This window comes from Oncorhynchus mykiss, chromosome 7, assembly GCF_057628025.1.
Source record: "Oncorhynchus mykiss isolate SJ-2025 chromosome 7, ASM5762802v1, whole genome shotgun sequence".
NCBI classification, from domain to species: Eukaryota; Metazoa; Chordata; class Actinopteri; order Salmoniformes; family Salmonidae; genus Oncorhynchus; species Oncorhynchus mykiss.
The window spans coordinates 58,690,537-58,704,037 of NC_143028.1; the positions used below are offsets into that span (position 1 = coordinate 58,690,537).

Consider the following 13,501-nt stretch of genomic DNA (forward strand, 5'->3'; position numbering starts at 1 on the left):
GTTTTTACTCTCAGTGTGTTCTGAGTGACAGTGTGTGTTATCTCAGTGAGGGTTGTGCATAGTGTTTGGCTGCACTGAGCGTGTTTTGAGCCATGTGTTAAGAGTTTTGTTGCTTGGAATGAGTTTTGCAGGTGATGTGAACTGTTTAGCTCAGGTGACTGTTGGTAGTGCAGACTGTAGTTAGAGTTTTGCACATGTGACTCCAGTTGTGCCCACTGTCGTTTAGCAATCGAAGAAAACTGTAATATGGTTTTTGAACACTATAATGTGTTTACAAGCATGAAAGCTGTAGTTTTAGTTCATGGTTGACGCAGCTTGTTTGCCATTAGCCAATCTGCGTTTCACAACAAGTTCAAAGCACGTCCCAGACTGTAATCTCAACATGTTTCAAGCTGACCACCGTTGTCCCTGTTCCCAAGAACGCCAAAGTAACCTGCTTAAATGACTATTGTACCTTAGCACTCACAGCTGTAATTATGAAGTGCTTTGAAAGGCTGGTCATGACACACATCAACACCATCATCCCAGACACCCTGGACCCACTCCAATTTGCATACTGCCCCAACAGATTCACAAATTAAGCAATCTCAATTGCACTTCCCACTGCTCTCTCCCACCAGGACAAGAGTATAAATAGCTATGTGAGAATGCTGTTCATAGACTTCAGATCAGCGTTCAACACCATAGTTCCCTCCAAGCTCATCATCAAGCTTGGAACACTGGGACTGAACATTTCCCTCTGCAACTGGATCCTGGACGTCCTGATGGGCCAGCCCCAGGTGATGAGGGTAGGAAACAACACCTTCGCCACACTGACCCTCAACATGGGGGCCCCTCAGGTGTGTGTGCTTAGTCCCCTCCAATACTCCCTGTTCAACCACAACTGCATGGCCATGAACGACTCCGACACCATCATCAAGTTTGCTGATGACACGATGGTGGTAGGCCTGATCACCGATGGTGATGAGACGGTCTACTGGGAGGAGGTCAGAGACCTGGCAGTGTACAACCTCTCCCTCAACGTCAGTCAGATTTAGGAGCTGATCGAGGACTACAGGAAATAGGGGGGAGAGCACACCCCCATCCACATTGAGAGGGCTATAGTGAAGCGGGTTGAACAGGGAGTATTGGAGGTTCCTTGCATCCACATCACTGAGGACTTAACCTAATATAGCAGAAGTAAAATAAATGCCTGAAACTAGATCCCCCCCCTACATCCTGGTCTTGACGAGGGGGAAAGAATGGAGGAGCTAAGAGTGGTGTCACCTTGTTCATGTCCAAAAGCAAAAGTCACCTCACAGGCTCTCTTTCTAGTTCCCCTGAAAACCGGAACATCCGGTTGTTGGGGACTCGGCATAGGCTACTAAGGACTTAATGTGGTCCACACACACCCGCACAGTCGTAAAGAGGACACGACAGCACCTCTTACCCCTCAGGAGGCTGAAAAGATTTGGCATTTGCCTTCCGATCCTCAAAAAGTTATATAGCTGCACCATTGGCAGCATCTTGACTAGCTGCATCACCACTTGGCAACTGCACCGCCCTTGACCGCAAAGCGATACAGAGTGTGGTGCGGACGGCCCAGTATATCACTGGGGCTGAGCACCCTGCCATCCAAGACCTCTATATCAGGCGGTGTCAGAGGAATGCCTGAAAAACTGCCAAGAACTTCAGCGATCCAAGACAGACTCTGCTACTGTCCGGCAAACGGTACCGGAGCATCGGCTCTTGGACAAACAGGCTCTGAGACAGCTTCTACCCCCAAGCAATAATGCTTACCCGGACGATCTGCACTGACCCGTTCTTGCACTGACTCTATGCACATTTACAAGACTAAACTGTATATACACTCACTCACACACACACACAAAACTAACACTTCATACAAACCCACACACACAAACACACACACATACACTACATAAGCACACACACACACACGCCAAGATAAAGCAAAGGAGTGCTACAAAAACAACAACACAGAGTTACACATAAACAAATGTACAGTCAATAACACAATAGAAAAATCTATGTAAAGTGTGTGCAAATGTAGCACGCGCCACACTCACATACTTTCACCCTCATCATAAAAAGCTGCTTCTCTGTTCTTTATTTTACTCTTATTATTATCTATCCTGGCCTCCCGAGTGGTGCAGCGGTCTAAGGCACTGCATCGCAGTGCTAGAAGCATCACAACAGACCCGGGTTTGATCCCGGGCTGTGTCGCAGCCGGCCTCGACCAGGAGACCCTTGAGGTGGTGCACAATTGGACTAGCATTGTTAGGGGAGGGTATGGCTGACTGGGATGACCTTGTCCCATCGTGCTCTAGCGACTCCTTGTGGCGGGCCGGGCATGCATGATGACTTATGTCATTTCACAGTAAAGCCTACACCTGTTGTGACAAAGAACATGTGATTTGATTTTGAACTTCACAACTGGTAATTACCAGCTTCCCACTTGGTTATGAACACAGTATAAATCATATAATTAGGAATTAGAATGGATATGAACCTTATTAAGATGGTCCAAAGGTCAGCCATGTTGGTCAGCGAGTTGGTCAACCATGGTTTTTATTTATTTATTTATTTTTATTTCACCTTTATTTGACCAGGTAGTCCAGTTGAGAACAAGTTCTCATTTACAACTGCGACCTGGCCAAGATAAAGATATTGTTATCCACGTCGGCACCAACGATGTTAGGATGAAACAGTCAGAGATCACCAAGCGCAACATAGCTTCTGCGTGTAAATCAGCTAGAAAGATGTGTCGGCATCGAGTAATTGTCTCTGGCCCCCTCCCAGTTAGGGGGAGTGATGAGCTCTACAGCAGAGTCTCACAACTTAATCGCTGGTTGAAAACTGTTTTCTGCCCCTCCCAAAAGATAGAATTTGTAGATAATTGGGCCTCTTTCTACAGGACCAAGCCTGACCTGCTGAGGAGTGACGGACTCCATCCTAGCTGGAGGGGTGCTCTCATCTTATCTACCAACATAGACAGGGCATAGTGGAGTCTGCCACTAGCACAGTCAGTGTAGTCAGCTCAGCTATCCCCATTGAGACCGTGTCTGTGCCTCGACCTAGGTTGGGCAAAACTAAACATGGCGGTGTTCGCCTTAGCAATCTCACTAGGATAAAGACCTCCTCCATTCCTGTCATTATTGAAAGAGATCATGATACCTCACATCTCAAAATAGGGCTACTTAATGTTAGATCCCTTACTTCAGAGGCAATTATAGTCAATGAACTAATCACTGATCATAATCTTGATGTGATTGGCCTGACTGAAACATGGCTTAAGCCTGATGAATTTACTGTGTTAAATGAGGCCTCACTCCTGGCTACACTAGTGACCATATGCCCCGTGCATCCCGCAAAGGCGGAGGTGTTGCCAACATTTACGATAGCAAATTTCAATTTAAAAAAAAAAATGACGTTTGTCTTTTGAGCTTCTAGTCATGAAATCTATGCAGCCTACTCAATCACTTTTTATAGCTACTGTTTACAGGCTTCCTGGGCCATATACAGCATTCCTCATTGAGTTCCCTGAATTCCTATCGGACCTTGTAGTCATAGCAGATAATATTCTAATCTTTGGTGACTTTAATATTCACATGGAAAAGTCCACAGACCCACTCCAAAAGGCTTTCGGAGCCATCATCGACTCAGTGGGTTTTGTCCAACATGTCTCTGGACCCACTCACTGTCACAGTCATACTCTGGACCTAGTTTTGTCCCATGGAATAAATGTTGTGGATCTTAATGTTTTTCCTCATAGTCCTGGACTTTCGGACCACCATTTTATTATGTTTGCAATTGCAACAAATAATCTGCTCAGACCCCAACCAAGGAACATCAAAAGTCGTGCTATAAATTCACAGACAACACAAAGATTCCTTGATATCCTTCCAGATTCCCTCTGTCTACCCAAGGACACCAGAGGACATAAATCAGTTAACCACCTGAGGAACTCAATTTAACCTTGCGCAATACCCTAGATGCAGTTGCACCCCTAAAAACTAAAAACATTTCTCATAAGAAACTAGCTCCCTGGTACACAGAAAATACCCGAGCTCTGAAGCAAGCTTCCAGAAAATTGGAACGGAAATGGCGCCACACCAAACTGGAAGTCTTCCGACTAGCTTGGAAAGACAGTACCGTGCAGTACCGAAGAGCCCTTACTGCTGCTCGATCAACCTATTTTTCTAACTTAATTGAGGAAAATAAGAACAATCCGAAATTCCTTTTTGATACTGTCGCAAAGCTAACTAAAAAGCAGCATTCCCCAAGAGAGGATGGCTTTCACTTTAGCAGTGATAAATTCATGAACTTCTTTGAGGAAAAGATCATGATTATTAGAAAGCAAATTACGGACTCCTCTTTAAATCTCCTCTTTAAATCAAAGCTCAGTTTTCCTGAGTCTGCACAACTCCGCCAGGACCTAGGATCAAGAGAGACGCTCAAGTGTTTTAGTACTATATCTCTTGACACAATGATGAAAATAATCATGGCCTCTAAACCTTCAAGCTGCATACTGGACCCTATTCCAACTAAACTACTGAAAGAGCTGATTCCTGTGCTTGGCCCTCCTATGTTGAACATAATAAACGGCTCTCTATCCACCGGATGTGTACCAAACTCACTAAAAGTGGCAGTAATAAAGCCTCTCTTGAAAAAGCCAAACCTTGACCCAGAAAATATAAAAAACTATCGGCCTATATCGAATCTTCCATTCCTCTCAAAAATTTTAGAAAAGGCTGTTGCGCAGCAACTCACTGCCTTCCTGAAGACAAACAATGTATACGAAATGCTTCAGTCTGGTTTTAGACCCCATCATAGCACTGAGACTGCACTTGTGAAGGTGGTAAATTACCTTTTAATGGCATCAGACCGAGGCTCTGCATCTGTCCTCGTGCTCCTAGACCTTAGTGCTGCTTTTGATACCATCAATCACCACATTCTTTTGGAGAGATTGGAAACCCAAATTGGTCTACACGGACAAGTTCTGGCCTGGTTTAGATCTTATCTGTCGGAAAGATATCAGTTTGTCTCTGTGAATGGTTTGTCCTCTGACAAATCAACTGTAAATTTCGGTGTTCCTCAAGGTTCCGTTTTAGGACCACTATTGTTTTCACTATATATTTTACCTCTTGGGGATGTCATTCGAAAACATAATGTTAACTTTCACTGCTATGCGGATGACACACAGCTGTACATTTCAATGAAACATGGTGAAGCCCCAAAATTGTCTCAACAAAACGGTCTCAACCTTTAAGTCTTTACTGAAGACTCATCTCTTCAGTGGGTCATATGATTGAGTGTAGTCTGGCCCAGGAGTGGGAAGGTGAATGGAAAGGCTCTGGAGCAACGAACCGCCCTTGCTGTCTCTGCCTGGCCGGTTCCCCTCTTTCCACTGGGATTATCTGCCTCTAACCCTATTACAGGGGCTGAGTCACTGACTTACTGGGGCTCTCTCATACCGTCCCTGGGAGGGGTGTGTCACCTGAGTGGGTTGAGTCACTGATGTGGTCATCCTGTCTGGGTTGGCGGCCCCCCCTTGGGTTGTGCCGTGGCGGAGATCTTTGTGGGCTATACTCAGCCTTGTCTCAGGATAGTAAGTTGGTGGTTGAAGATATCCCTCTAGTGGTGTGGGGGCTGTGCTTTGGCAGAGTGGGTGGGGTTATATCCTTCCTGTTTGGCCCTGTCCGGGGGTGTCCTCGGATGGGGCCACAGTGTCTCCTGATCCCTCCTGTCTCAGCCTCCAGTATTTATGCTGCAGTAGTTTATGTGTCGGGGGGCTAGGGTCAGTTTGTTATATCTGGAGTACTTCTCCTGTCCTATTCGGTGTCCTGTGTGAATTTAAGTGTGCTCTCTCTAATTCTCTCTTTCTCTCTTTCTTTCTCTCTCTCTGAGGACCTGAGCCCTAGGACCATGCCTCAGGACTATCTGACATGATGACTCCTTGCTGTCCCCAGTCCACCTGGCCGTGCTGCTGCTCCAGTTTCAACTGTTCTGCCTTATTATTATTGGACCATGCTGGTCATTTATGAACATTTGAACATCTTGGCCATGTTCTGTTATAATCTCCACCCAGCACAGCCAGAAGAGGACTGGCCACCCCACATAGCCTGGTTCCTCTCTAGGTTTCTTCCTTGGTTTTGGCCTTTCTAGGGAGTTTTTCCTAGCCACCGTGCTTCTACACCTGCATTGCTTGCTGTTTGGGGTTTTAGGCTGGGTTTCTGTACAGCACTTTGAGATATCAGCTGATGTACGAAGGGCTATATAAATAAATTTGATTTGATTTGATTTGATGATAAATCAAAGGAGTGCAACAAAAAGAACAACAAATAGTTACACATGGGATAAACAAATGTACAGTCAATAACACAATAGAAAAATCTAGGTACAGTGTGTGCAAATGTAGTAAGGTTAGGGATGTAAGGCAATAAATAGGCCATAGTGGAGAAATAATTACAATTTAACATTAACGCTAGAGTGATAGAATTGCAGACGATGACGTGCAAGTAGAGATACCGGGGTGCAAAAAAGAAAGAAAAAAAATAACAGTATGGGGATGAGGTAGTTGGGTGTGCTATTTACAGATGGGCTGTGTACAAGTACAGTGATGGGTAAGCTGCTCTGACAGCTGACGCTTAAAGTTAGTGAGGGAGATATAAGTCTCCAGCTTCAGTCATTTTTGCAATTCGTTCCAGTCATTGGCAGCAGAGAACTGGAAGGAAAGGCGGCCAAAGGAGGTGTTGGCTTTGGGGATGACCAGTGAAATATACCTGCTGGAGCGAGTGCAACGGGTGCGTGTTGCTATGGTGACGAGTGAGCTGAGCTAAGGTGGAGCTTTACCTAGCAAAGACTTATAGATGACCTGGTGCCAGTGGGTTTGGCAACGAATATGTAGCGAGGACCAGCCAACGAGAAGCTACAGGTCGCAGTGGTGGATAGTATATGTGGCTTTGGTGACAAAACCGATGGCACTGTGATAGACTGCATCCAATTGCTGAGAAGAGTGTTGGAGGTTATTTTGTAAATTGCATAGCCGACGTCAAGGATCGGTTGGATAGTCAGTTTTACGAGGGTATGTTTGGCAGCATGAGAGAAGGATGCTTTGTTGCGAAATAGGAAGCAGATTCTAGATTTAACTTTGGATTGGAGATGCTTAAAGTGAGTCTGGAAGGAGAGTTTACAGTCTAGCCAGACGCCTAGGTATTTATAGTTGTCCACATATTCCAAGTCAGAACTGTCCAGAGTAGTGATGCTAGTCGGTCGGGCGGGTGCGGGAAGCGATCAGTTGAAGAGCATACATTTAGTTTGACTAGCATTTAAGAGCAGTTGGAGTGGAAGGAGGGATGTATGGCGTTGACGCTCGTTTGGAGGTTTGTTAACACAGTGTCCAGAGAAGAGCCAGATGTATACAAAATGGTGTCGTCTGCGTAGAGGTGGATCAAAGAATCACCCGCGGCAAGAGCGGCCCAAGAATTGAACCCTGTGGCACCCCCAAAGAGACTGCCAGGGGTCTGGACAACAGGCCCTCCGATTTGACACACTGAACTCTATCTGAGAGTAGTTAATGAACCAGGCGAGGCAGTCATTAGAGAAATCAAGGCTGTTGAGTCTGCCGATAGAATACAGTGATTGACAGAGTCAAAAGCCTTGACCAGGTCGATGAAGACGGCTGCACAGTACTGTCTTTTATCGATGGCGGTTATGATATTGTTTAGGACCTTGAACGTGGCTGAGGTGCACCCGTGACCAGCGGGGGCTATTCGATGCCCCTTCGCAGTAAGCCACAGGATGTTTTTGTGCTGGCCAAGGGCAGTCAAGTCTGGAGAGAACCAAGGGCTATATCTGTTATTGGTTCTACATTTTTTGAATGGGGCATGCTTTTTTAAGATGGTGAGGAAAGCACTTTTAAAGAACATCCAGGCATCCTCTATTGACGAGATGAGGTCAATATCCTTCCAGGACATGCGGGCCAGGTCGATTAGAAAGGCCTGCTCGCTGAAGTGTTTTAGGGAGTGTTTGACAGTGATGAGGGGTGGTCGTTTGGCCTATTACGGACACAGGCAACGCTGAGATCCTGGTTGAAGACAGCAGAGGTGTATTTAGAGGGCAAGTTGATCAGGATGATATCTATGAGGGTGCAGATTTAGGATTGTACCTGGTAGGTTCCTTGATAATTTGTGTGAGATTCAGGGCATCTAGTTTAGATTGTAGGACGGTCGGGGTGCTAAACATATCCCAGTTTAGGTCACCTAACAGTACAAACTGAAGATAGATGGAGGCTGAGGGGGGTCTATAACAAGCAGCAACAGTGAGAGATTTATTTCTGGAAAGGTGGATTTTCAAAAGTATTAGCTCGAACGGTTTGGGCACAGACCTGGATAGTATGACAGAACTCTGCAGGCTATCTCTGCAGTATATTGCATCTCTGCCCCCTTTGGCAGTTCTATCTTGATGGAAAATGTTGTAGTTGGGGGTGGAAATTTCAGGATTTTTGGTGGCCTTCCTAAGCCAGGATTCAGACACGGCTAGGACATCAGGGTAGGCGGAGTGTGTTAAAGCAATGAATAAGACAAATGTAATTTTTTTTGCCAGTGCTGTGATAAGATATTGTGTAAAACAATGAATGTGAAGAATGTATCTGCACTGTGTGTGTGTTAGCTAGCTAGCCAGACAATTTTAGAGAAATTATTCCATACATGTTTCTAATTAACTGTCAATATGCCAAAATTCCATTCAATCAATGCAGAAAAGTTGTAAATGCAACATGTACTGATATTGTATCATATAAAAGCATTCACAGCTTTCCTAGGGTGCATTCTTAAATTCACTCTGCTGTCTACTCCGATTTCAGACCACTCTCGTCTGAGCGTGCCAGAGCGCAGAATGACCAATGAATTTATGAAGGTGCAACACCTGTTGAGTATGACAGGTGTCAGTAAAGTCTGCAAAAAAAACGTAATTACATTTTCTAAAGCCCAGACCACACTCTGCGTGCACTCTGGCAGTCCAGAGTGAATTTATGAACACACCCCAAGAAAACTAAATCGGAGACATTAATGGTCTGTTTGTACATATTTTAGAGGCTATTTGTACAGAAAGTGTGTAGAAAGCCTGTATAAACTGTATTCATTATTATATTACTAATATTTTAGTTTTGGATTTCTCCCTGACTAAGATAGCTCCCATTTTCGCCCCATTCTGGAACTTAGAGGGATCGTGACATATCCTCTCTAGTAATTTAATAGGATCTCTATGGCATAAACCCAGCTGATTCTCACTGAAAAACAGGGTCCAATCACAGTTTCCAAACCCAGAGGCGCAACATCGTAAGACTTCCGGGAATGCTCAAGAAAGAGACCAAACAGACCAGGCCGGGACTTGAGAAGTCGATGAGAGACATGAAACATCATTCATTAGTTGCAAATTTTCTCAAAATCTAAAGGCACAACCTAGATTCGAGCTAATGTCTTCAGTAGTTTAACATGTTATTACTCCAACCTCGTGAAAGTGACAAACTGACTCAAAACTCAAAAACAACTTAATATCGAAGGAGTGTCTTTGTGTTGACGGCTTGCACATGCGCAGTTTGGCGCGAGACGGGCGTTTAGACACCGTTTCCTGATTTGTTATTGGAAGCATACGTATTTACAACAATGAATTGAACGTGTAGACCCGATTAAGTGTTTCTGTTCATGAGTTTAGCTAGCCAACGTCACCATGACATCGTCTACTACAAGAGTGATCGGGTATTTCTATTGGAGAAGCAGTTTCTGTCAAGCTTCATACTGCACTGTCTTTGGTCCAATGTTCCATCCATTCATCGTTTGTTTCTTTCCTGAATGTGCGTCTCAGTTGTAATATTTTGATCATTGGGCTGTCAGTGATTGGTCGTATATTGAAAATTGGGCGGTTCTCTAGTTCATCCAAGGCGTGGCATTAACAACGCGGGAACTGGCGGGTTCTGTTACTTTTGTTTCGAGTCGAACGTGTTGCAACCCGCTTAACTGATTCCTTTTATTTATCGTGTGATAATCCTGATGGGCTCCCGCTCCAAGTTGTTCCTGGCGAAACACGTTGGCGGCAACGTTACAAAGTTGCAGATTTATTCACAAAAGTTTAGTTAGTTCGCATTCTAACGTTAGCTTGAATTTAAGGCAGCTACTGCTGTTAGCTAACGTTTTTCTTTGTTTAAAAAAATACAGCGGTTTGTATTAGATGATAGCTCTCTAGCTAGCTAACCAAAACAGAACTTGTGTGACATGGAATCATTTCAGAAAGTGGAAAAGATTGGAGAAGGGACGTACGGAGTGGTGTACAAGGCAAAGAACAAAGTCACTGGAGAGACCGTTGCCCTCAAGAAAATCAGACTAGACACGTAAGTGGTGTCTGACTGACAGCTAGGTTAGCTGGCTATCGTTAGCCAGCTAATTGTCACCATGGCAAGTAGCTGGCTCCTCCGTCGCTACCTATTTGGCTATGTCGCTACCTAGTTACTTGACCTGAATTGATAACCAGTGAGTCTTGAAAGTAGCCCATGTTATGCTAGTTTATAGCTAACTACCTGGATAGCTTAGTTAGCTTTTAAAGCTTTGTACGACAAAACAAGTCACTGTCTTGACAGCTACTGCTATCATTGGTCACATGGACTGTAACGTTCTCATAAGTAGATCCAGCTATTTAGAACTAGAAATCACATCCAGACACATGTAGAAAAAAAAGTTATTATTAACTGCACCATGTTATACACTACACAATGGATGGACCCCATGCAATGTTCAAATTCATTTGGCTGACTTTGTGAGGAATGGGATGATGGTGTGATATTATGCCTTCTTAGGGAAACAGAGGGAGTACCAAGCACTGCCATCCGAGAGATATCACTCCTCAAAGAGCTCAGCCACCCAAATATTGTTGAGTATGTACCATTGAGCTACTTATGTTAAACACCAGATTTCTCTGTTAAATTGTGCTTACATTGATATCTCTGTACTTTCACATCGACAGGCTCCGTGATGTCATCCACACAGAGAACAAACTGTACCTGGTTTTTGAGTTCCTACATCAGGACCTCAAGAAGTTCATGGACTCCTCCTCTGTCTCTGGTATCGCTTTGCCACTTGTCAAGGTATTCAGACTGCACACGCAATTTGTTTAGACTGACCAAAAAAACAATAGGTGATGCATTTAGCAGACACTTTTATCCAAAGCAACTTAGTCACGCCAGCATAGCTTTTTTTTTCCTGGGTGGCCCCAGGAATTGAATGCACAACCCTGACATTGCAAGTGCTATGCTTTAATTGAGCCATACAGGACAACAGTGCCCCCACTGTGATTTGAGACGTTTCAATTCCACTTGGATCTTTGTCAGGTGGGCATATCATCTAACTACTGTGCATTGTTATCAAGGTGAAAGACCCAAGTAAAAAGTACATGTATGACAATTGTTTGATTATTTACCAACTAACACAATGTTTCTGTATGTGTAATGTTGTGGTTTTGTTTTTTTTACCAGGTTGTAGCATAACTCTGTTCTGCATTTTGTATGGCAGTGCTACATACATTTTGTCACCTGAAATGAAAACAATATGGTAACCTATCAGGTTGTATGACTGTCTGTCTCCCTATGAATCTAATTATGGTGTGTTTGCAGAGTTACCTGTTCCAGCTGCTACAGGGCCTGGCCTTCTGTCACTCCCACAGGGTTCTCCATCGGGACCTGAAGCCCCAGAACCTGCTCATCAATGCCCAGGGGGAGATCAAGCTTGCTGACTTCGGCCTGGCTAGGGCCTTCGGGGTGCCTGTCCGCACCTACACTCATGAGGTGAGGCATACACAATATACATACACCACACTGTATTTTGCTGTGGTCAATGACTAGCAATATTAGTGTTTCACTTGTGTTATGATCCTGTGAGCATCTCATCATTTTTGAGCCCATGATAGGGAAACTAACATGTATTAACATTTCTCAGGTGGTAACTCTATGGTACCGAGCTCCAGAAATTCTCTTGGGCTGCAAATACTACTCTACAGCTGTTGACATCTGGAGTTTGGGTTGCATCTTTGCTGAAATGGTACATTTATTGTCTGGCTATAATATTTTGCAGCTTTAACATTTTTATAAAGCAAGGTGTCACTTCATCTCCAAACTTTCCGATTCATTCTTCAGATCACTAGGAGGGCCTTGTTTCCAGGTGACTCCGAGATCGATCAGCTGTTCCGAATCTTCCGTACCCTGGGTACTCCGGATGAGGCGGCCTGGCCAGGAGTCACCTCCATGCCCGACTACAAGCCCTCCTTCCCAAAGTGGGCCCGGCAGGAGCTGTCCAAAGTGGTGCCCCCTCTGGATGACGACGGGAGAGAGCTTCTTGGGGTGAGAACTCTAACCACATTAATGATGTTTTGGTATTGGGCTAGTACCAATAAGATTAATAAAATGTAATCACTTGAAATTATTGCTCAGAGCTTCACACTTTGCTGTCACTGGCCGATTTAAACATTTAATAGATTGTACCTTATGACATTTTCTTATTCTTCCAGCAAATGCTGGCCTATGACCCAAACAAGAGGATATCTGCAAAAAATGCCCTTGTCCATCGGTTCTTCCGTGACGTCACCATGCCAATGCCACACCTACGACTCTGAGACATGCAGACTGACAGGGACAATACATAGCGCAGGGTCTTTCCATGAGAGACCTCAGAGCATAAGGACTGCCACAGCTCTTATCCACACCTGAATAGTACAGTCCAGAAGATGGGAGAGATCACAGGGAAATATGGGTGCCATTCCAAAAATCATTCCAGCAGCTAAAACCAGCGTTTTATAAATTAGATGTCCTGTGAGTTTTTTTTCTTTTTTCTTTACAGCTATGAGTGCTTGTTATGGAGTGGAGAATGGATTGGAAAATTCCAGTTGTTTCAGCATTCGATTTGTATTGAAGGGGTTGTGTTTAGATTTTATCAAACTTGTTATGCCAATTTTATAAATGTTTAATGATTATACATAAAGATAAACTTGTTCCAAATCTTCTATTGTCTTTTCAATTCATGTAATTTTGTATATTTACAGGTACTATATGCGAGTTAACATTCACAATCCTGTGCCAACTTTCGGCAAGCTCTTCATTTGAGTTAGGTTAACATTGTGTGACAATATGAAACATATGGTCTGTGTTATTTTTGAAGATATTTCATCAAGGCTTGACATAAGAAGTTCTATAGTATAGCCACAAACAAAAGGGGGTAAAGGAGGGTTAATTACAAGTAAATTGTTTTTGAACAATCACAACATGTAGTGTTGATCCCATGTCTTGATCTGAAATAAATACAAAAAAATCGCAGAAATGTTCCATATGCACAAACTTATTTTTCAGAGTTTTGTGCACAAATGTGTTTATCCCTGTTAGTCAGAATTTCTCCTTTGCCAAAGCCATTTTGTGGGGAAAAGCTAACTCTGGTTGACTCCATGGCTGCAGCCCTGCCCA

General features: G+C 44.0%; 1 protein-coding gene across 1 annotated transcript; it reads left to right on the top strand.

The window, feature by feature from the left end:
- The first annotated feature begins 9,943 nt into the window (after nucleotides 1-9,943).
- On the top strand, nucleotides 9,944-13,042 carry cdk2 (cyclin dependent kinase 2). Its single transcript, XM_021610105.3, has 7 exons — nucleotides 9,944-10,390; nucleotides 10,853-10,930; nucleotides 11,020-11,140; nucleotides 11,666-11,836; nucleotides 11,988-12,089; nucleotides 12,185-12,388; nucleotides 12,556-13,042. Exons 1-7 carry the CDS (start codon nucleotides 10,275-10,277, stop codon nucleotides 12,658-12,660), a joined length of 897 nt encoding a protein of 298 aa, XP_021465780.1. The 5' UTR covers nucleotides 9,944-10,274; the 3' UTR covers nucleotides 12,661-13,042.
- Nucleotides 13,043-13,501: the final 459 nt, after the last annotated feature.

Excerpts from the sequence above, each read along its gene's own strand:
- cdk2 (XM_021610105.3), top strand. The coding sequence starts at position 10,275 with ATGGAATCATTTCAGAAAGTGGAAAAGATTGGAGAAGGGACGTACGGA. Across the intron at positions 10,391-10,852 it reads AAGAAAATCAGACTAGACAC|GGAAACAGAGGGAGTACCAA; the intron begins GTAAGTGGTGTC and ends ATGCCTTCTTAG. Across the intron at positions 10,931-11,019 it reads AGCCACCCAAATATTGTTGA|GCTCCGTGATGTCATCCACA; the intron begins GTATGTACCATT and ends TCACATCGACAG.